This window comes from Bactrocera dorsalis, chromosome 3 (assembly GCF_023373825.1).
Source record: "Bactrocera dorsalis isolate Fly_Bdor chromosome 3, ASM2337382v1, whole genome shotgun sequence".
NCBI classification, from domain to species: domain Eukaryota; kingdom Metazoa; phylum Arthropoda; class Insecta; order Diptera; family Tephritidae; genus Bactrocera; species Bactrocera dorsalis.
The window spans coordinates 46,009,464-46,034,239 of NC_064305.1; the positions used below are offsets into that span (position 1 = coordinate 46,009,464).

At 38.5% G+C, this 24,776-nt stretch overlaps 2 protein-coding genes across 17 annotated transcripts in view; both read left to right on the forward strand.

Annotated features, from left to right (window-relative positions):
* Positions 1 to 24,776, forward strand: part of LOC115066185 (synaptic vesicle 2-related protein) — a 795,221-nt gene that overhangs the window by 722,022 nt on the left and 48,423 nt on the right. For 13 of the 16 annotated variants that reach the window (XM_049451314.1, XM_049451324.1, XM_049451316.1 and 10 more), the window contains one exon: positions 6,977 to 7,374. In XM_049451314.1, coding sequence (XP_049307271.1) covers positions 6,977 to 7,374 — 398 coding nt within the window. Of the gene's footprint in view, positions 1 to 6,976; positions 7,375 to 10,858; positions 11,127 to 11,155; positions 11,346 to 11,492; positions 11,898 to 24,776 lie in introns of those variants that run through there. The other 3 variants (XR_007422133.1, XR_007422134.1, XM_049451322.1) reach the window with 3 other exon arrangements.
* LOC125777152 (uncharacterized) overlaps positions 1 to 24,776 on the forward strand; it is a 138,867-nt gene that overhangs the window by 102,452 nt on the left and 11,639 nt on the right. The window lies entirely within an intron of this gene.

Genomic DNA, 24,776 nt, shown 5'->3' on the forward strand with positions numbered 1-24,776 from the left:
TCGAATGTCTGCAGCGTAATACTGTTGTTGAACGTTCCAAACAATGCATAGCAAAGCGCGATATAGTTCATCAGGAGTAAGTGGTCCATCCACCACTTTCGTGTTATCTTTTTTAAGTCTAGTGTAAAAACGTAGCATCCATGAGACAATCCGCACTTCACGAGTATGAGTACTGTACCTGTCAAGCGCTTCAAGAAGATAATTATTATTTATAATTATGTTAAATACTGATTTACGCATTTCTGCATTAACAACTTCCATGTCAATATCGTTACTTTTTCCATTAGGCCATTTTCTTTCGTCTTCGTATAGAAACTCAGGTCCATTAAACCAAATCGAAGTTGTGAGTTCTAATGGTGTGCTTCCTCTGGAAACAATGTCTGCTGGATTGCTTTTCGTTGGCACATGTTTCCAATAAGCATCCACAGTCAAATCCTGAATCTCCGATACTCTATTCCCAACAAAGGTTGAAAGTGTACTCGAATGCATTTGAAGCCAATGAAGAACTATTTGCGAATCTGTCCAAAGAAACGTATCAAAATTGTAATTAGAAAATGTAGACTTAATTTTTGCAAAAAGTCGAGCAAGTAATTGTGCACCGCAGAGTTCCAATTTTGGGAGTGACTGTCGTTTAGTTGGTGCCACTCGTGATTTTGCCGTAAATAGACGAACGCTAATATTACCAAAATTGTCAACTATGCGTGTATATATTCCGCAGCCGTAAGCACGTATCGAAGAATCACAGAATCCATGTATTTGTAAAGATTTCGTGTTAGCAGATAAACAATATCTTGGAATTCTAACAGAAGGTAAATCCGAGAGATTGTTGACAAATGTTTGCCATGCCGATGCGATGTTTTGTGGGACCGATTCATCCCATTCTATTTTCAGCAACCACAGCTCCTGAAGTAGAATTTTAGCGGTAACGATTACTGGTGCTAGCAGTCCTAGCGGGTCAAAAAGCGATGAGGCGATGGAGAGTATTGTCCTTTTAGTGATGGTTCCATTTACTGGCTGCTTTGGTAGGAATGAAAACATAAAATGATCTTTAATTTGATCCCATTTAAGGCCAAGAGCGCTGGTGACAGAAGTATCAAGATTTAAATCCTTGTCAGTGTGTTCGACTCTGAAACATTGGTGGTTGGAATGCCATTTTGACAGCTGAAATCCACCTAATTTTAGCAATTCTGTTACCTTATGTTTTATCCTTGATAGCTCCGCAAGTGAGTCAGCACCACACAGTAGATCGTCGACGTAGAATGATGATTTGACGACATCTGATCCAACGACAAATTTCGACACGTACTGATCCGCGAGGTAGTGTAGACTACGCACAGCAAGATAGGGTGCGGCTCCCATTCCGTAGGTGACAGTTTTGAGCTGAAATGTCTGAATATTCTTATTAGGTGAACTCCTCCACAAAATGTACTGAAACCTCCGATGTTCCTCATTGATTAGTATCTGCCTATACATTTTAACGATGTCTGCAGTAAGTGCGAAGCGATGTAAACGAAAACGAAGCAAGGTTATTACAAGTTCGCTTTGAATTGTGGGTCCAACCATTTGAATGTCATTAATCGATTTTTGCGTAGTTGTTCGACAAGATGCATCAAATACAACTCTCAATTTCGTTGTAGTGCTATTTGGTTTCAAAACGCAGTGATGAGGGATATAGTAGTGAGGTTCCTCCAATTTTGGATTGGGCAGTGCTTCCATGTGGCCTAGACTTTCATATTCATCCATGAAGGCTACGTATTCTTTCTTGAGCATAGGGGAATGTTGCAATCGGCGTTCTAGCGCATTAAATCGTCGCAAAGCTGTATTATAAGATTCACCCAAGCAAGACGGGTCATCTTTGAACGGTATGTTCACCATGATCCTGCCGTTGGGACTTCGAGATACAGTGTCATTATATAACTTTTCGCAGCTGTGCTGTTCAAGTGTCCACACATTCGGCTTTGTTGTAATTTCTTCAATTTGCCACAATTTTTCCAACTTTAAATCGATAGACTCCTCACATGAAAACAAGCACTTGGCATTAAGCGCGTTAGTGTTTGCTCGATAGCGTCCCGAAACGACCCAGCCTAATAGCGTTTTCTGTAAAATCGGAAGATTATCACCAAGTTTAATTTGTCCTACAGAAAGTAAACTAAAGAAGCTCTCTGTCCCCAAAAGTAAATCAATTTTCCTCGATTTATTAAATTGATGATCAGCAAGTACAATGTTTGGAGGAATATGCCAAGTAGATGTATCTATCTCCGGTTCTGGATGATAGGCGATGTACGACGTAATGCAAAAATCGAGAGGTAACTCCAAGCTTGTTGCTTGCGACTTAATATTTGTAGAAGTTTTATACTTTATATTGGTAGAGGACTTACCAATACTTTCAATCTCTATGTTGTGTTTGCTACGTGGAAGCATCAGGTTTTGTGAAAATTCTTCAGTTATGAAGTTAACTTGTGAGCAAGAATCCAGTAAAGCACGACCAAGATGATAGTTTCCGGTAACGTCGCGAACTAGAACCTCTGCTGTGGCGAGGATGATGTTGTCAAATGATGATGAATTGTTCATGTGTGTATGAACAGCGGATGTCGAAGTAGAATTTGACGAATCTGGTGTATTCCTACGATGTAACAAGGTATGGTGTTGACGATAACAAATCTTACACTTATGAGTTGATGCGCAGTTCGATAACAGATGTCCCCTTGATAGGCAGTTAATACATAGAGACATCTTCTTTGCATGGTCGAAGCGTTGCGACACACTAAGTGCCTTAAAACGGTCGCAGTTGTGTATTTTATGATTGTTGCTGGAACACACCGAACAACATGAGCTGGAACAGGAAAACGAATAGCCTTTACGTAAAGGTTTTGCTTTATGCGTGTTGGTAGCGCTTTGGTGTACATATCCAACGGTGTGAGCGTTATCAATTGAGTCGAGGTACTGGCAATGTCTCTCCAAAATGTGGGTGCAATTTTCCCAGCTCGGCAAAGTTTTAAAGTCCAGAGACTCCTTCCATTTGCGATTGGTTTCTTCATCTGCCTTCTGTAAAACTAAATAAATAAGCATAGCTTGTGAAATTTGGCTTTCAGTTCCCAATGACAATAACGAGCCGTAAATTGCAGATGCCTTATCAATTAAACTTCTCAACTGACCGCCATTAGGCTTAGAAATAGACGAAAGCTCAAACAAAGAGGAAATGTTTTCTAAAAATATGAGAGTTGGATTGTCATATCGAGTTTTGAGTCTCTCCAATGCCTTCAAATAATTTTCATTAGAAACTTGAAAGGCGTCAATAGTTTCTAATGCCGGTCCATTGAGACAGTTGCGTAGATGATTAAATTTCTCTATGTTAGATAAGCTATATTCTCGATCAATAATTTGCTGAAAGGAAGTTATGAAGTTTTGATATTCAGAGTACTTGCCGTTGAATGTAGGGAGTTTGAGTTTAGGCAGCTTCGATCCTGCCTGCATTACGCAAGTGGTGTCTGAGAGTGTGGTGTTGGAATCCTCGGTAACTTGAGACTGAATAATTATCTTTGTGGTTATATACAGCTCCTCAAGATCCATGCGACCGCAATCCTCATGATCTATCCTTTCGATTTCCGTCTGTGTAGACAACACATTTTTGAAATAAGATTCCAGAATACCAAGTCGGCATTTGTATTCGGCTGCTGAAAGTATTTTAGCACCTGGTCGTAGACTGGCCTCGACAATGTTTTTTATGCGAGAAATATTTTTCTTAATATTAGCCCGTTGTTGTTTGAGCTCTTCCAATGACATGTTTAAAATGTTCAACAATTTACGAAAAAATTCCAAATATAAATTGTACGGTTGTTAGAAAACGATATAAAGTTTGCGATATAACGACGAATGAGTATAATATATATAGTTTTATACTTGCGATTAGATGCCTTGAATCCAGAATTCCGCTCAAATGGTTCGTTGGGTATAAACGAATATGTTGGAAACTGCAGTAAATGTCAGTAAGCGATAGCGATGGTGTGACCAAATAAGAGCGACGAAAGAATTGCAAGTGCAGCGGCAGCGATGCAATGTGATGCGTGATCACATACAAGCGACGTATTAGCGTATCAGCGATATTGATAGCTAAGCAGCGAACAATAGCAGCGAGCAGTAGCAGCGAGCAGTAGTAGCGACAGCGAATCAAGTATTTGCAGAGCAGAGCGAGAGTAGCAGAGACGACAGACGTTCGCAGTGGCAGCGAACAGCAACGATGGCAGAATTGGCAGAAGCGACGGCGTTCAATTCTGAGCAGTGCAGAACAGCGGTGTATAACTGGTTTAGGTCTAACAGTAAGGTATTACTGTATTTCATATGGACTACAATGACCTGACCAAGCCTCTGCAATTTATTGCGAGGAAATGTCCAAATAAGTTGTCCGCAATGCGATCCTCCAGCGATAATGATGGAGTTGATTATTATGCGCGAGCCTTATGATGACCACCAAGAGCACGAATCACGATAGACTTATGTTTGTTAGCCGGGTACAAATTTTCTTACTAAATTAAATTACACTTTTTATTTAATTTAATCGCAATTTCAAAATCAACTTAAAACACTAGCCCCACGTTGGGCGCCAAAAAATGTAGGATCAGGAAGAGTTTTTCCCAACCGCGTTAGTTCAACGAAACAACAATGATTTAAATGAGAATTTGGGCTATGTAATTAAATTGACAGAAGAAGTAGAAAATATAAAACTTGTCGCCTTGGTGGTCAGCAATAGACTGATATTTAATGTAAGTAAAATGTAATTAGGTACAATGATTAGGCTTATGCTAATATTTTCGATGGATGTCCATATGCTTGCACATGCGAAGGAGTCACACAAAAGGAGTGACAAAAACTCTCGCTGTTATGTTGTTGGGAACATATGTAGACATGCATACGTGTGTATATACAAATGAGTTATGTGAGAGCATTAAGCACGTACAATTTTTAATACCTTATTTTGTTAGTACAATTGAGTCTGTGCTCTTATACGAATATATGAGTAACTAAACTTAAAATAACTTAATAACTAATAGGGTGTAACGTTAGTTGACCCAACAGTCCTTATTTCGTTTGCCATGGTCGTTATCAAAAGGGGGGTCTCTCATCCGAAGCTGTTTGTTGTTTTTCATTGAGGGTGTTTTTTTACGTGGCGGGTCCCAAACCCAGCGCACAACCCTATGCAGGGGATGTTTCGCCTTCTCACTTTAGCTCGCCTACAAACGGATGTTCTTAGGCTACCCAGAGGATACTTGGTCAAAGACCGGAAGTCGTGAGCTGCTTAAGTCATATGTAAAAGAATCGTTTCTGGCCACTCCCAAGTGAATGGCGATCAGAGAACTTTCCTCACTTGCGTGAACTTCTGCACATGACTCCATCCTCCTCTACACATGACTCCATCCTCTTGCGCTCTTCATAATCTATAAAAAGCCGGATACTAAAATCTTTGCCGGTGAATGGGGTAAGAAAAATGAACTGCCTGCATGACGCTATATCTGATCTTGTTATCCCTGCAATGCAAATACTGCTGTGTAAGCTGACGTTGAAAAACACCAAAAGCTCCGTGAGGATCAGAATGGACCTATCCGAGCCGTTCGATAACAAATGAGCTTTCAGACAAACTTACTTTCTATCGTGTGACTTCTTCAATATATTGCTGGAGAAAATAATATAAGCTGCAGACTTAAATACAGTCTTCTCTAAGGGTTTACAGCTGCTGGAGTACGCCGATGATTTTGATATCATTGGCTTCAATATTCGCGCTTTCTCCAGATTGGATAAGAAAGCGAAGCGTATGGGTCTGGTTGGAACGAAGAGATGACGAAATATCTCATATCATCAAACAAACAGTCATGGCATTCCCGACTTAGCTTATTATTATTCCCGTCCTTCTATAAGGTGCGGAGACAAGGACAATGACATCAACTGATGGTCGGCCTTACGACTGTTCTAGAGGAAGATTTTGCGGAAGATTTATGATCCTTTACGCATTGGCAACCGTGAATACCGCAATCAATGGAACGGTGAGCGGTACGAGATACATAGCGCCTTTGACATAGTTCTATGAATCAAAAGACAGCAGCTGCGCTGTTGAGAAGAGAGTATTCCAGCTTTGAAGGTTTTCGATTCAGTGCTCGCCGATGGAAGTATAAGAAGAGGAAGACCTCCACTCCGTTGGTAAGGCCAGATGAAGATCAAACTCTATAATTCACTCACTATTTTCTTCTTTCTATATGATGCAGAGGTATGGAAGATGACAACATCTGATGAGTCGACGTTACGAGTTTTCGTGCAGAAGGAGAATACCCTTCATATATGAAACAGTTTCTATACAAGGTCTTAATATATATGGGCCAGTTTGAATGACAGCTAAATGCTATAGTGATGCTAAATTCCTTGAAGATATCTGGTCAATTGAAAAAGTTCTCCATATAAACACTCAATTCGGATCGTGGTCTGATATCGACGGTTTTGACAAATGAGCAGCTTCTTCAAACGTTTTCAAACTAGCTCATAATCATAAAAGCTCCTTTGAATGTAAAATTGACATAAATCTTTAATTTTTTTGTACTAAATGATTTGGAAGAAACTCTTATTTCATCGTAGATGCTTTGTTAGCGATTTGAAAGATATATGGTATAATATAATTTTGTTTTGCGCAAAAATATGGCGAAGTGAGCGAAGAAATCAATATTTTGAACCTTTCGAGTTAGGATACAGGTCTCACATTTGGCCACAGTAAGGGCGATATCACCTATTCAAAAAAGTAGTAAATAAAGATGCTTGTAAAATAACTTACGACAATATATGTATGTATATATATCTTGCATATCTTTTATTAAAAAAGCCGTTTTATTATTATACATATGTATTATATAAGATATGTAAATTTCGTAAAATTTTAATTGACTTCATATTATATTTTTAAATTATATTTTTATATTAACGCTTTTTTTACTTATAGATCGCCAAGGATAATAATCGTCAAATGCTTATTGGAAGGTTAACAAGTGATTATGAAGCCAATCCACCACATCAACTGAAAACATTGTTTAAACCCGAGTTAAGAAAAATAACATTAATTCTCTGGTTTCTATGGATGTCTTGTGCTTTTTGCTATTACGGATTAGTACTAATATCTGCAGAAGTCTTTCTTAGTGATAAAGATAAAGTGACGCCCAATCAGAATTGTAGCTCTTTTGATACAAAGGATTTTATGGATTTAATGTGGATCACATTTTCTGAATTTCCCGGTATATTTTTGACAATAGCTGTAATCAAACGACATGGAAAAAAGAAAACAATGACTTTACAGTTCATAATCTTTTCTGTCTGTATGTCAATACTTTCGCTTAGTGAGAGGTAAATACATATGCATAACTCATATAGCGTTGCTATAGCTATGGTATACTTTAAATGCTTTTATAAAAAAACTATTCAATACAGTGAAATTATTATTTACGATTAAAGTCTAAATTTTAATGTCGGTATAAATATTCAAAGGGTTCTACAGTAATTGCGGAGCGTCAACGAAAATTTGAAAACAAATTAATATCAAGAAACTCCACTTTTCGCTGTCACATGCTTTTCAGTTTTTTTAGCGTGAAGAACACATACAAAATTTCAATTGCTTAACAAAAAATTATGTAAAATATTATTATTTAAACAAATGGATCGTGAAAAAATATCTACATATAATGGAGCACATTTTTCTTTGACTTCACAAAATTTCATCGATTTATCTCCAGTAGTTTATGAGAAAATAATTAAATATAATAATAAAAAAAATTTGACGAAATATTTATGTATATCACGTGGTATGCGTCTGATCCCCTTCCTAATGAACTGCTACTTTTCAAAATCCTCAGTCCTCATCGTAACAGGTATTCTTTCGATAAAGAGCTTAAATGCCGCCCCACAGTTCCCTTATACTCAGTTGTTTATGACTGCTCTCAGAGGCAGGAGTACAAGTGTACAGGAGTGCGAGTAGAAAGCCATTTACGTCGGCACTATGCTTCTCGACGTCGTCAGGGCACTGGAGACATGGCGTCCATCCATTGCAACATGATCAATGCTTTTACGAACTTTTCGATCCGGAGACAACCAAGTAACTTGATGAATTTTCTTGTGATGGAAACTAGAGACGAGCGATATTGTGATTTTTCGATATCTGTGATTTCAGTGATTGCTATTTTTAAATCACTGTGATTTTATATTGCTATTGCGATCGCAACTAAGTCGACGTTCATTGTTGTTGTTGTTGTTGTAGCGGCAGATTCTGCCAATTTGACACTGTTTGGCCGAATTAAAGTCCGGGTCTGTTCCACTTACGTAGACCCGACTGTCGTGGGAACGACGGAAACATTTTGTCGTTATTGGCGGCAAATTCTCTTTTGGATCCTGTAACTCGAATCAAGTATTTCCGCCTTTCTTTTCACAACATTTTCGCAAATGTTGGAGCAGTTCGGCTACCTGACACTTAGAGCGTATTGCATAGTGCATTTGAATATTGGTATGATGGTTTCACACATTTCTTAGAAGGAATTACCATTAATGTGGTTGATAATTTGTTTGTTTAGAATACCCGCTTTTAATATTTTCAAGACCAAATAATTAACGCGAGTTTCCTAATCTTTGGAAATATATTAAAAACCCGTAATTTTTTTATTCCATAATTTTTTCTGATATTAATTAGTTACAATTCTTGTTTTCATCACAACAAGAAACACAAAAATTTTATTAAAACAAATTAAAATATTCCATTTTGATTATATTTCATTTACCACATCAAACATCACACTTCACTTCATTTCCTTGATACATTTCTTGCCATTATTAAAAATTATAAGAACGTTACACTCAAAACTTCAAACCGCTATGACGAAAAATAGCATATACGATATATACAATACCCTGAAGAAAGTTGTTACTTTTCTGCTATTTGCTATTGTGATCGTAATTCACAGGTTCGAACTGCGATCACAGTATCGAACTGCGATCGCAATTCACAGGTTCGAACTGCGATCACAGTTTCGAACTGCGATCGCAATCGCAGTTTATAGAAGCGAACTGCTATTTATAAAAAGTGATCGCAATTGCGATTTGCGATTTTTCAATCACAGTGAAAAAATCACCGGTAGTGAAATATCGCTCATCACTAATGGAAACTAGAACTACAGACAACCATATTTCCGTCCCCTGCCATTTCGGTCAGCCTCAACCAATCCGGAGAGATTTCGCCATGTAGTCTAAATTATCTAACTGTTGTACCAAAGATGCCTTCTTTGCCCATATTGGCGTTTAAATCGCCATGCACAATTTTTACATCGTGGGGGGGGGCAGATGTCATAAAGATCTGATGCCGATTGAGGCTAGGCGATCACCCACCTGAGTGAATTCCAGGCTCCGACGACTGAGTCTTTTTCTCAATACAAATGCCACAACGAAATTGCGCTTCTTTATATGACCACTGCAGTAAATGTCAAAAATGTAATGTCCGTACTCCTTGTCGCGTCTATCGCATTTTTGGACGGCGGTGATGTCGGCCTTTAATTTTACGAGAACATCAACAAGCTGGCATCGGCATCTTCCCACTTTAGCAGCCGGACATTCTAGGTGCATGACCTTAAATCATAGCTCTTATTACGTTTGCTTTAGTAGTTATGTGGGGTTTTTCATTGGAGGCTGCTATTTGTTTTGCATTGGGAGTAGTTTCTACGTAACGGACCCCGACCCCAGGGCTCAACCTCGTTAAACGAGTATTATAAAGTTTTGTACACATTTATATAGCGAACCGTGTGTTTTAAGACCGATGCTTGCCCACAGCCGCACCTCTGGTGGACAATGCCTGCAATTAGACTTCAACGGAACGCTAAACCGAATATTTAGAGCATCCCCGTTAAAACTAATTATATAAATTAAAACAAAATTTGTTATACACTAAATATTATATTTTAATATTACATTTATTTGATTTGCATTGATTAAACAAAAAGTTATTACGGTTTGTTTTTTAATAAGTTAATTAATTTAATTTAATTTTGAATATGATATAACTAAATGGATGAGGTATTTGTGAATGGAAAAAATATTCAATTTTGAAAATCTGAATCCAAAAATGCTATTTTTAATTTTGAGACTTATTTATGAACATGACGAAAGTTAAATCTATTTTAAACTGTAGGTGTCTGGTGATTGGTCAAAATGGATGCTTACCAGCACCATCGAAAAGTTAATCATTTTCACTTAAATCTTGCAATCAAGTGGTGGTTGAAGTTTGAATTTTTCTTGGCACATTACACAATATTATATTTCTATCTTTACATTTGAAAACATGCACTTGACTTTTTTTTTTACTTTTTACATAATTGAGATAATATCGTAGCTATGTATTTTATCTTTGAAGTTGAATTAAACTGGAGAAAGTGGGGTAAATTTTATTGAACTCAGTTCAGTAGTTTAGAAGTTTACCTCGGACAAACACAAATAGCTATGAATGATATAGCTGACCACGGATAAGGGGCCATCCATAAATTACGTCATACGAATTTAAGGACTTTTTAACCCCTCCCCCCTCCTTGTCACATTTTGAACTAGCCCCACCCCCCCACATTTTCTAATTTTATGGATTTATCAAAAAAAAATGTTATTCTATTTATTCTTATATTTATTGAATAATCTTTAATAAAATCAACATTTAGTTAAATATTAAAGTACAGACAGAACGAATGACTAGTCAAGAAATAATAGATACTTAAATATGCTAATTAAAAATACAAAACTTAATCATCTTGTGTCCACGGACTTTTGACCCACTCCTTTATATCATTTACTACTGGTAAATCAGGCACTTCGTTTTCGTTCTGATTTTGGATGTCAGGAACATCTTTCGTCTCAAAATCGTCTTCTTCCATCCATAAAGCATCGTCATCATTCATTAAACAGAGAATCTCTCGGGCACGTCCAGCCGCAATTCTTTGAGGACGAATTTTCGCGATAGGTAAAAGCTCTTGTTTTTTATGTGATTGTTTGTGTTGATTGGTGGCTTAATATGAAAAAAATATAGGCCACATATGCCACACGATCTTTTAAATAAGTATGACTCGACACTAGGGCAATGACTATCATATGGAACTTGTTTCAGATGGGATGATGCTTGGAGATTTAATAATATCTGTAGTAATAATGGAACAAAACAAGGGCACAATAGACCAAAGGTCGCAGTGCATTCCTCAACTTTCTTTCATTCAATAATGGAGCAAACTTAGCGCCATTGTCATCACTCCCTGTGACTCCATAACCTTCTGATGTCTGTTTAATTAACACAAGTGGTGGTAAGTATCCTTCTTTTAATAATTTCCAAAGACTACGACGTCTTTCACCGCAACATGCAATAGTTTCACATTTAACTATTTGTAAAAAATATTGTGACTCACGTACATGATTAGCTTACCAAGTAGCATTATTTTTCAACATCATAGCCTGTCCAATATCCAGTCCAGTAACAGTTGGTGCAACACATTCAGCAACGACTGGAAAATTACCAATGACTAACTTGCTCCAAATGTCAGCCAACACATTGCCCGCACTTTCGAAGTTTCGTTTTTCTAGATCTACGTAAGTCAGTAGTTCGATTACTTGAATCAAGATGTGACCTAAAATCATCATGATTTAATAGTACACCAGTAAGTTCGCAACTGAGAGGTGCCATGCGTCGTTCAACTCTGTTAAATGCACTCCTTCCTGGGACATTTGTAGCTATATAAATTGCATCCAAATGAAAATCTTTAAAATGTTGTAAAGCTGAAACTATAACGCGGGAGACAATTTTGTAACTTTGATTAAAATTATAATACAAAATAAAATAAAGTACGATTTGCAGAAGAGCCCCAATGTTTAAAAATTTATTGTAACGAACCCTGGACACGGCGAGTATACCTCAGCAGGTTATACTTGTAAGAAGCAGGGGCAGTTAAAAGCTTCGTTACAACGTAAGTATTAAAAACAAAGATTGTGTTTATAAATGCTTAATATTTTTTGTTCACGTTTGTACATCACAAATTTTGAAATGTGATGTCACAAAGCTTTTGACCCACCCTGACCCTTGTCACACAATGTCACTTCTGAATGAAAAATATAAGAATCAAGAAAAATATACAAACATTAAACTCAAACATCTAAATCCTAACAAACGAAATATATCAAAACGACTTTATCACCTACAAAGGAAAATGTCAGCATAACCATATCACTAATTGTTTACACTTGGAGTACACAATATTAAATTTACCAAATGTAGTTAGTTCAAAATTGTTATTAATGAAGAAAGTACGTAAAGTTTCATATTTTCACTCACAAGTATTTTAATTTATTGAACCCATCATAATATTAAAAATAACACATACAGCTAAAAAGTCGGTTCTTATCCGACTTATCAGTCCGAATGGATGAGTAATAACATTAGACACTCCTTTACAACTTTCCTATATCTGGTGGATTTCGCATTCCTCTCAATCGTGTAAAGCGCCGTAACTTCTTTGCTGACACATTCAAAAAAGAAGAAGTTCGATGCTGCTATGTTATACTTCTATCTAAATGAAAGCATTATATCTCTTACTAAGCCTTTCGGAATTTGGTATTATATCATATTCTGCTGTGCTGCCTACTATCAAGCTGTTGTATTTCGTCCTTAAACGAAAAAAAGTTACAGCGATATACATACATAGATACTATATGTTAGTAAACGTTAACCCAGATGTGCAGTTTGATGTCACTGATTTAGTTTGCCAGGATAAAATACCGTGAAATTCAGATTTTTACAGATATTTAAAATGGTCATAATCAATCGAAAAAGTTTTGGATAAAAAACATGTATATCGATATGACGGATTTGTCGTAGACCTTTCGGTAGAATTATCTAATGAATTCTAATCTTTCTGTGGTAAGTAACCACGACAAGTCGAGACAGTTTTAATGTTTCGAATCTGGTTCTACGAAGTATTTATTGGTGAGCGATTTCAAAACCCGTTTAGATTTCGATAACTACTTCTTCACAGTTCGAACCTTTATTTTTTGTGTTGAATATGTAGTCTCCATCATACATACTATGCAACCAGTCAAATATGTTTTGAAAAAATTTTGCAATATCGCGTGACAGCGGCTTCTTCAATCGTCAGACATTCATATATTTTATGTAATTGTTTAAAAACGTCAATATATTGACTCATCAGCTACTAGCAATTCGTGGATTTAGATTTTTGTTAACGTTCATATTGAAATGAACCAGTGCATATCTCGGGTAAGTTGCAGAATACCATTCGCCGAATTCGAGGTTAAAATAGGTGTAGGTGGATAGAAGTGGTTCGCCAGATTAAGGTTTAAAGAAAGATGTATATGATGTGAAAAAATCCTTTTTTCTTTTTTTGGTTTTCACAACATAATTGTTTTAATAATTATTGAAGCAAACAAATTCAATTTGTTGCCTGAATCGTTGAAATTTTGTTACGTTCATTAGGCTTTAAAGGTAAACTTTCAAGTTCTGACTACTGAAGAATCCCGTTGCCATGAAGTGAACGAAGTGTAATATCAGATAAGAGAGCTGGGCTACAGACTGGCCCGTTCATGAGTTTTACAAGAAATATTATACCAAGCATCTCCCTACGACTAGCGAGTGTCGGGAGGTTTATAAGTTTTAAACGGTTAGTGTAAGGGGGAAGATTTAAACTAGGATCCCAATGCAAATGATTTAAGGCAAAAATTAAAAATTATTTTTGAACGGACTCTAACTTATCCGAATGGATTTGGTAGCTAGGGTTCCAAACCACAGATGCATACTCTAATATAGGCCTCACCAGAGATGTAAAATGAATTTTTGTGGTAAGCGGATCTCTAAATTCTTTAGACCAACGTTTAACAAAACTAAGACCGCCTTTAGCTTTAAAAACCGTGGAAGATGCGTGAAGATTAAAATTGAGTTTGGGGTCCACAGTTACTACCAGATCAACAAAACTGTATACTTGCTCCAACCTAATGTTTTGTATTGCGTATGAAGTAGGGCCTACAGATCTACATACGTGAAAAACACATCGTTTTACATTTTTAAGGTTCAATGGCATGTCGTTTCTATCACACCAAGGAAGGAAATAAGCCTTGCATAAGAGATGAATTAAATAATTTTGTTAGGGGTTGGTATATATATTTGGCACATTTCTTAAGAAACCTTGAGAGAATCATATCTGGGCCATAATTGTATGATTGTTCTAACATATTTAACTGATACGATATAAGACGTCGCTTCGGAAATGGTAGGTGCATTAATGACAGAAATCGGAGATAACTTGTGCAGATGCGGAACATTTTTTGGACATTTTGGAGAGTAATTGGATTTGAAGAATTCAGCGAACATATTAGAAAGTTACTTTAGAAAGCCCGTAATTAATCTTCTTAAAATTAGCTTTTGCAAAGTTGAACCAAAAACAAAGGTCTTGTGTATTATTATGAGCAAAGTTAGCTATGATTTCGATGTCAATTTTTTTTTTTGTTCAAAGCAATATGATACGGGTCCTCTGGACGAACCAAAGTATCTCATCGGACAACGGAGAACACTGAAGCGTTATCAACATAAACTAGGTCTAAGAACTTATGCAGACGTAGAGGCCATTCAAAAGGCTTGCACCGGCATACTCGCCAACGAGCTAAAACACTCGTTCGACATGCTTTTGGACCGTGCAAAAAGCTGTATTGAAGCAGATGAAGACTATTTTGAATAAAATAAATTGATTTTGTCTAAAAAATATTTGTTCTGTTTTTTTTTTAAGTCCTGTTTACTTGTATATGTACATCATTGAATATGCTTATGACTGAATTGCAATTCGTATGAATCTATGCCTAGTCCGGTTTCATAATTTAAATTGGCTAAAACCAATATATTCTATCAAAAGTAAAGATGGTACAATTCTGCTATTATTAGCGATTTTTTCGAATACATTTTCTAAATAAAACCACAACTAATGTTTCACAATTTTTTTAAATTTTTTAAAACTTTTCTTTTGTCTGTAAGATTTATAGGAAATAATTGGTGCTTCACGCCTTGTTGAGAACTGTATGTATAATGGAGGTAGCGATTCGTACAATGTTCTAATGTAATTTTAGGAAACTGATCGCTAAACTTTTTTAATACCTCCAACTATAACCCCTGTGGTGGAATACTAACGGACAACCATTCACCTTTTACGGTACATTATGTTAATGTCTGTTTAGTAAGGCGCCCACTACATTAAGTTACCCGGGCAGTGTGAATTTGGGTTATATCGTATCATGCAAAGTTCTAAACAGATTTTCCTTTTTAAATATAAAGTCAGTTGTAGTTGTTATACTTTAAGTGGTATAATTTTCTTTAGTTTTAAAATATGAAGCATTCCTTAGCACTTCTAAAGCAGTAGAGATAAGCTAACTTTAACATCAGTAAATCGATCCATGAGAGTTGGATGCTATTCTCAAAATTTCCCCTTTTTTGAAATCGAAAATCACTTTGTTGTTACCGACTTTATTATTTCGACAATTTTGAAATTGTATATAAATTTTCGAATTCTGCTAACTTTTTGTGGTGAACACGAACATTTAAACAAAATAGAATCGACGACAAATTGTTAGAATTACTTAGACAGCGAAATTCGTAATATAAAGGCTGGCCGATTGTGCAACATGTACAGTTCTAATAAGTCTGTTGCTTAGTAAAAAGTTTTAAATAAGAAGTTGTATACTCGATTAATAAATAATAAGCTTTAAGTTAGAATAATAAAGAAAGATAAGTGCTTAACCCCTAAATTTTGACTTTTAGTGGTCCAATTCAAGAGTGAGTTACAAGGTAGATGATTTATTGAAAAATCCGTTAAAATATTTTTATTATTGAAAGCTTTAACCTTGATGACGCAAAAATAAAGCACACTTTTCTACCAAAAAGACAGTAAATCGCAAAACCATGCAACGGAACGTTCTTATCGATTGTTCTCTTTACCAGTATAAAAATCAGAAAACAATAAATGTGCTAAAACTTAATTATGTTCATAGAAGTATAAAAATCAGAAAACAATAAATGTGCTAAAACTTAACAAACAAGAAATTAAGATACAGTAGCAGACGATTTTGCAATTCAGTATGTAATAGTTGTTATTGTATGAAGTGCTGAAGATCGCACCCCTACATGCCAGACAACACGCGTACAGAGCGGGTAGATCCACAAATACTGCTCTGTACCAACTCACGTCTGAGCTGCAGGATTCGCTGGATCACGAGGTTGCGATCTGCGCCTTCCTAGACATTGAGGGTGCCTTTGATAACGCGTCTCACACTAGCGTGATCAAGGCACTCGAGAGAAGGAACGTAACCCCCCCCCCCCCCCGATACGCAGATGGATAGAAGCCCTTCTGCGCACTAGGGTAGCAGAAACAACAGTGGGAGATAGCAAGGTTCGTCTTGGCATCACGAGGGGCTGCCCACAGGGTGGAGTACTATCCCCTCTGCTATGGAGCCTGATAGTAGACGAACTATTCGAATTGCTCACTAGCAATGGAATCCGCTGCCAAGGGTACGCGGACGACATTGTCATAATGGCGAGAGGCAGATTTGAGAACACTCTCTGTGACATCGTTTAAAGGGGCTTAAGCTTGGCGAAAGGATTGTGCAACGCGGTAGGGCTAAATATCAACCCAGCAAAAACCACCGTGATCCCATTCCCTAAGCGGAAATCTCTTCCGGGCCTGAGATCCCTAACAACTGGTGGCACAGAGGTGGAAATGTCTAAGGAGGTCAGATTTCTTGGCCTCACCTTAGACTCATTGTTAAGATGAAGTAGGCATTTGGACTTAACGCTGTCCAAAGCAACTAAAACGCTTATGATTTGTAGACGCCTGGCCGGCAGAGCATGGGGATGCAAGCCAAGCATCATTAGATGGCTGTATGATAGTAAGGCCTATCGTCACCTATGGAGCGGTTGCCTGGGCCACCAAAACAGCGCAGCCTTCGGTGATTCGGAGACTGTCAAAGCTACAAAGACTTGCATGTGTCTGTGCTTTGGGGGCAATGCGCACATGCCCCACGGTGGCACTGGATGTCGTACTAGAGCTCACACCACTGCATCAGGTGATCAATCTAGCAGCAAAACGCACCATGCTGCTAATGTCAGCAGAAGGGTATGGAAGAGGGAAGATAATGTCCTCTAGAGAGATGGACGCTCTAGCGGAAAGCACACCGCTGGCCCTCCTCCCAAGAGACGGCACAACGAAGCAAATTAACCTCAAAAAGAATTTTAAAGTAACTCTAGGCGGTAAGACGGAGTGGAATGATAACACGCTGAAAAGGCTGCTGGAAGACAGTACCATTCAGTGGTACACTGATGGCGCAAAAAAATCGGAAGGTATTGCGGGACCGCGTACTAAGCTGTCCATACCTATGGGCTGCTTCCCAAGTATCTTCCAGGCTGAAGTTTTTGCCATTAGTCAGTGCGCTAAAGTCAACCTCAGCCGCAACTATCGCAACCAGAGCATAGCTAATTTCAGCGATAGTCAAGCGGCGCTAAAAGCGATCTCATCATACGAGACCAAATCGTTTTTAGTCGAGGAATGCATAGAAAGGCTAAACCGCCTGTCTTTGTGCAATCGGGTGCACCTAAGTTGGGTACCAGGGCACAAGGGTGTAGAAGGAAATGAGAAGGCCGACGAACTGGCCCGTACGGCGGCAGCGTCTAAGATATTGGGACCAGAGCCGTATATAGCGGTAGGACCCCACACTCTTAAGGAGCTGCTCCGCACGGAGGAGAGAGCGGTACTGGCGGCAGGCAGCAAGTATGAGCCACGCCAAGCTGCTTCTAGGAGGGTATAATCTCTCCAGGTTTAAAGAATTAATTAACCTCCCCCGTGAGAAATTCCGTCTCCTCGTCGCAATTTACACAGGGCATTGTAAGCTCAGGAAGCACCTGTCCAACATGAGCATGGTCTCCTGTGCTAACTGCCGGTTCTGCGAGCTGGAACAGGAAACACCAGCACACCTAATCCTGGATTGCACAGCAATCTGTGGAAAAAGGCTTAAGGCCCTGGATTCCGTTTATATCAGCAGGGATCACATCACCTCACTAGAGCCCGGAAAACTACTGGAACTGTGCAGGCTGCTGGAGCTCTGGGAGGTCATATGATATAGGAGATGGCACAATAGACCCAAGGTCGCGGTGCATTACCTCAATTAAACTATTCTATTCTATTCTATCTAATAGTTATTAAAGTGTCTCAAATAAAAACGAACAAATCTAATCAGATGTTACATTTCATTTTTTAGAGATGTATGTATATAAACCGGAATGAAAATAAACATGTCTTCAACAAATATACAATTTTCTACAATGCAGTCACATAAAACAATTACCAATAAAAATTAAATTAAATGTTGACTTTGAATCACAAAAGTTACGAAATTAACTCGAAATTGTTTTTTTAACTTTCACGCTCTTGCGTCGCTTACAAAACATAAAAACCACCAATCTAAGATGATCTCTATAAGTGAAATGTCAGTGTATTCAAAGTGGAAAACAAGAATTCTCATCAGTTTTTCGACTTGCTTACCATCAGATGACAAATTTGAGACAATAATTTGTGACTAAAAACTAGAGACTTTATTGTGAATAGTAACTGAGGCTGCGAATATTCGAAATTTCGAATTATTCGACGCGAATCGAACCGAATTATTCGATCAGAGATTCCACCCGAATATTCGCATTATTCGAATAGTTCGAATAATCCGAATACTTCGAATAATTCGAATAATTTTAATATTTGACTATTGGCATAATTTTTTAATTGATCCTCGTTATCGGGATTACTTTTTAACTGATGACAAGATGAAGGATGATATAAAAAAAGAAAATAAGGATGATATATCGCTTATAAATTTTCGAACAATGTTTTGAAAATGAACATGAAACTATTGCTGAGCCTCCTGTAATCAAACCCATTTGAATAAAAATTTAATTCGTTATGTTTAATTGAATATTATGATATAGAAATTTTAAATAGAGGAACGTTGTTCCATTACGTTTATGAGTTTATGATTAATTACATATTGTTACAAAAGTAGTATTAAGTTATATTTGTATTACTATATGCATCCCTGATTATGAACAATAGCTGAAGGTATATGGAATAGCATTTGTCTTGTTGTAGACATCTGGCGCCACGGCTGTCTGCTCGTCGAAACAATAGACATCTGGCGCCGCACTGTCTGCTTGTCTAGGTAAACAATTGCTGAGTCTGGCGCCGCGACTGTCTGCTTGCGTCTGGCGCCGTATAGCCGTATGTTCTGGTAATTTCCAGACGCGATATTCTAGAAGGACACGTCGGCATCAGCGAGAAGTGCGTGGCTATATAAGCCGTGGCAGCGCCAACGTAATCAATCAGTGCTAAGAGTAAACTGCTGTAGTGTAGACGAGTTGTGAAATAAAGAGTTGTTGAATTAAATTAAACAGTGTTGATTTTATTTGTCAATCCAGAGATACGAACCTAACAAAGTAAACTAGCAAGAGTAAATTCGTAACAATTGGTGTCAGAAGTGGGATTGTCAAATAATCCAAATTCAAGATGGTTAAATTCGGAGAATTGAGAATTCAGCAATTAAAAAAAGAACTGGAGGAGCGTAATTTGCCGATAAGCGGGCAAAAGGCGGATCTGCAGGCACGATTACGTGAAGCAATGGAAGCGGATGGAATTAATGTGGACGAGTTCGAATTTGTTGGGCCAGAAACTTCTACAAAGGTAGAAGAAAAAGTAGAAGAACAACGAACATCATCGAGTGTGGACATGAACATGCTGTTAGTGGCTAGACAGAAAATAGCTGAAAATACAGAAAATGCAGTGCAAACAGGAAATCGTCTGGCACAGCAAATAGCTGAAAATGCAGAAAAGGCAGTGCAAACAGAAAATCGTCTGGCACAGCAAATAGCCGAGAATGTAGTGCAAACAGAAAATCGTCTGGCACAGCAAATAACGCAAATAGCTGAAAATACATCACAGTTAGAGTCTCGCCTTACACAACAAATGACTGAAAATAATACGCAGTTAGAAAAGCGTTTGGTACAACAGATTACAGAAAATAATACACAAGTGCAAGAGAAATTTTCAAAATTTGAAGACGAATTAAGCACAATAAAAAATGACAAAGAAAATTTAAGATCAGAATTTCTTCAACTGAGTAATCGTATGCGAGAACTGCAACTGCATGGCCCTGCACCATCAACAAATAATCCAAGACTGAAGGTACCCACATTCGATGGAAGTATTCCATTTCAAATTTTCAAACTTCAGTTTGAAAAGACAGCAGTGGCCAATAACTGGAATGCAGTGGACAAAGTGGCGTCCTTGTTTGTATCATTGAAAGGACCTGCGGCAGAAATCCTTCAGACTATTCCAGACTGTGAACGGGACAACTATGAGGCATTGATGAGTGCGATAGAAAGACGATATGGTAGTGAGCACCGGAAACAAATATACCAGATCGAACTGCAAAATAGGGGTCAGAAGATGAACGAGTCATTGCAAGAGTTTGCAACTGAAATAGAACGATTGGCTCATTTGGCAAATGCAGATGCACCTGTGGATTACATTGAGAGGGTAAAAATTCAATGTTTCATAAATGGAATTCGTGATGTGGACACCAAACGCGCCACATATGCCTTGCCAAAAAGAACGTTTGCTGAAACGGTTTCGCACGCCCTCACACAGGAAACAGCTTCCCTACTAAGTAAACCAGCACACAAAGTACAAAGGGTTGAAATGGAACAACCGGCGCTGATGGAAGAAATGTTGAAGACTCTGAAGGCAATTGCTGCACCGCGAGTAAATACAACAGGCAGATGTTTCAACTGTAGAAAAGCGGGTCACTTTGCCCGGAATTGCAACATAAAAGTAAACCCATCAAAACGGAAACAACCAACAGATAACGAGGACGGAGCATCCACATCTCACAAGTCGTTAAACTAAAACGGAACAGTTCAAAGGGGCGTGAGCTGGTTCCCACAACTATTTGCCCCGCCATCTCGATATCACAAATAGGCCGCCATGACAACAATCTTACTATCAACGGTATCGTAAATGGACGACTGTCAACGCTTACTTTGGATACTGGTGCCACACATTCAATTATCCGACCGGATGTGGTAAGAGGAACGGTTGAACCATTAGTCGGTTGCAAGCTTCGAACGGCCACCGGGGAGGAAGCAGCTGTCGCGGGAAAAGTGTTTTGCAAAGTGATGATTGGTACCCTGGAAGTTAATCACACCTTCATCGTAGCAGAAATCACGGATGAAATTATAATGGGAGTAGATTTCATGATTGATCACGGGGTTACTTTGGATTTAAACAAGCAAATGCTGTTTTGCCAGAACATGGAGATGCCTATAAACACCGGATATGTGACCAACGTTGAAAGTAAGAGGGTGATTGTTGATGATAATCAGAGTATTCCACCAAAATCTGAGGCGATTGTATGGGCCAAAGTGAATGGAGGAGGTGGGACTGAAGAGTTGTGGATTGTGGAACCAACAAAAATAGATACACCCATATTGGTAGGAAGAACGCTTGTGAAAACTAGAGAAGACGCCACCATTCCGGTCAGAGTAGTGAATGAATTCAACACGCCTATAAGTCTGAAGAAAGGAGCAGTAATTGGACAGTGCCAGAATATAAGTGCAATAGCACGATGCGAACGGTCACAACAGAAGCCTACTATTGAGCCACAGCAGATAAGTCCTACACTCCTAAATTGTTTTCTGAACGAACTGCATGGAAATGAAAAAATAAAAGCAGTTAAAGATTGGCCTCAACCCACCAACATACATGAACTCTGCAGCTTCCTCGGCTTATGCACGTATTACCGCCGTTTTGTACCTGGATTTGCGAACGTGGCTAGAAGTTTACATGATTTAACAAAGAAGAATCGCCCGTTTGTATGGCAGTTGGAACAAGAAAAAGCGTTTGAGCAGCTGAAAGAACTACTTTGTACGGCACCGATGTTAGCTTATCCAATACCTGGAAAGAAATTCATCCTGGATACAGATGCGAGCGCTTATGGAATTGGAGGTGTCCTGTCTCAGCTCATCGACGGACAAGAAAGAGTAATTGGGTATTACAGCAGAGTGCTCGGGAAACCAGAGAAAAACTACTGTGTGACGCGAAAAGAACTACTAGCTGTGGTGGAATGTGTAAAACATTTCCACAAGTATTTGTATGGACAACGATTCTTGCTGAGGACTGATCATGCAGCATTAAAATGGTTATTACAGTTTAAGAATCCGGAAGGCCAAATTGCACGATGGATCGAAAGATTACAGAATTACGACTTCGAAACGGAACATCGAAAGGGGATTCACCACAAAAATGCGGATGCATTATCACGTCGCCCTTGTCCACTGGAATGTAAACATTGCTCCAAATCAGAAGGAAAAGAAGGTATAATCGACGTGCGATTACTGAATATAGAACCTGAAGATGATTGGACTCCTCACCGCATCAGAATCAATCAGCTGGAGGACCCTGATCTTGCAAAGCTGATAATAGCCAAAGAAAATGGGGTACGACCACCAAAGGAACAAATAAGTAGCGAGAGTCCAACGGCAAAAGCATATTGGGCCCAATGGAACAGCATAAACCTCGTTAATGGATACCTTCATCGTACCTGGGAAAGCGAAGATGGCAAACAGTCTCGTCTGCTGATCATAGTACCGAAGTCCATGATCCCGAAAGTATTGAAAGAATATCACAATGGACCTAGTGGAGGGCACCTTGGAATTACAAAAACTATAGAGAAGATTAAACAACGGTTCTACTGGATCGGTTGTCGAGATTCCATAGCAGAATGGATAAGTAATTGCGTAGAGTGCATGGCAGCTAAAGGTCCTAAAGCCAAAAGTCGCGGTAGGCTACAACAGTACAACGTGGGATCACCATTTGAACGAGTCGCAATGGATGTTGCAGGTCCGTTCCCAACCAGTACGGCCGGAAACAAATATCTACTGGTTGTCATGGATTATTTCAGTAAATGGCCAGAAGTATATGCCTTACCAAACCAAGAAGCGAAGACAGTAGCCGAAGCGTTTGTAGAAAATTGGATAACAAGGTTCGGAGTGCCCGTCGAATTACACTCAGATCAAGGCAGGAATTTCGAATCTTCCATTTTCCAAGAAGTCTGTACATTATTGGGCATCCACAAGACACGGACAACAGCGTTACACCCACAATCAGATGGGATGGTAGAGAGATTCAACCGAACGCTCGAAGAACATCTGCGGAAAATCGTTGATAAAGACCAACGGAATTGGGACAAGTGCATCCAGATGTTCCTGCTGGCGTATCGTTCAGCGAAGCACGAGACAACTGGTTACACGCCAGCAAAGATTATTTTCGGATCTGATCTGCGACTCCCTGCTGATCTTAAGTTTGGAACGAATCCTACAGCTGTAAGAAATGATGGAGATTATTGTTCTGCCTTAAAGGAAGAAATGAATGAATTGCATCTAATGGTAAGACAGCATACGCATCTGATGAGCAATAAGATGAAGGACCGGTTCGATCAAGCGGCAAATTCAAAAGGTTTTGAAGAAGGTGATCTGGTCCTGTTGTACAATCCACTTCGAAAGAAAGGCTTGTCCCCGAAACTGCAGACAGCCTGGGAAGGACCCTATATGGTGATGAAACGACTTAATGACGTGGTATACCGCATACAAAGAAATGGAAAAGCACGATGTAAAATGAAAGTAGTACATTTGGAGAGGCTCGCCCCATTTGGTTCAAGAGGATTTGTGCCTAATCGGGACGATTAGGTTTTAGTGGAGGGCAGTGTTACAAAAGTAGTATTAAGTTATATTTGTATTACTATATGCATCCCTGATTATGAACAATAGCTGAAGGTATATGGAATAGCATTTGTCTTGTTGTAGACATCTGGCGCCACGGCTGTCTGCTCGTCGAAACAATAGACATCTGGCGCCGCACTGTCTGCTTGTCTAGGTAAACAATTGCTGAGTCTGGCGCCGCGACTGTCTGCTTGCGTCTGGCGCCGTATAGCCGTATGTTCTGGTAATTTCCAGACGCGATATTCTAGAAGGACACGTCGGCATCAGCGAGAAGTGCGTGGCTATATAAGCCGTGGCAGCGCCAACGTAATCAATCAGTGCTAAGAGTAAACTGCTATAGTGTAGACGAGTTGTGAAATAAAGAGTTGTTGAATTAAATTAAACAGTGTTGATTTTATTTGTCAATCCAGAGATACGAACCTAACAAAGTAAACTAGCAAGAGTAAATTCGTAACAATATCTTGTTCAAAATGTTGTTAATAAATATCTAAATCAATTTGAACTAAATAATAATTTTATTTTCTTTAATTTTGTTCTATTACTGCAATACATAGAATAATCTATATACGATCGAATAATCTATTTAAGCTTTTACTACTTCGAACAGTTCGAACTTTTCGAATTTAAGGATTCGATACGATTCGAATCGAACCGGATTCGCACACCTCTACTGAATTGGGCTATTAGATAAATCGACTAGTTTCCATTATGTATCACCAAAACATTGGCTGAAGTGAATATGTATTTGTATGTACATCAGCTTATATATCAATTCAATTTAGATACACTTATGCACGCCCAAGTCGAATATTTTTAACCACTTTCTACGGAATTTTCTGTTTGAAAGTGCAAAGGAGCTTTCATCACCACAAAA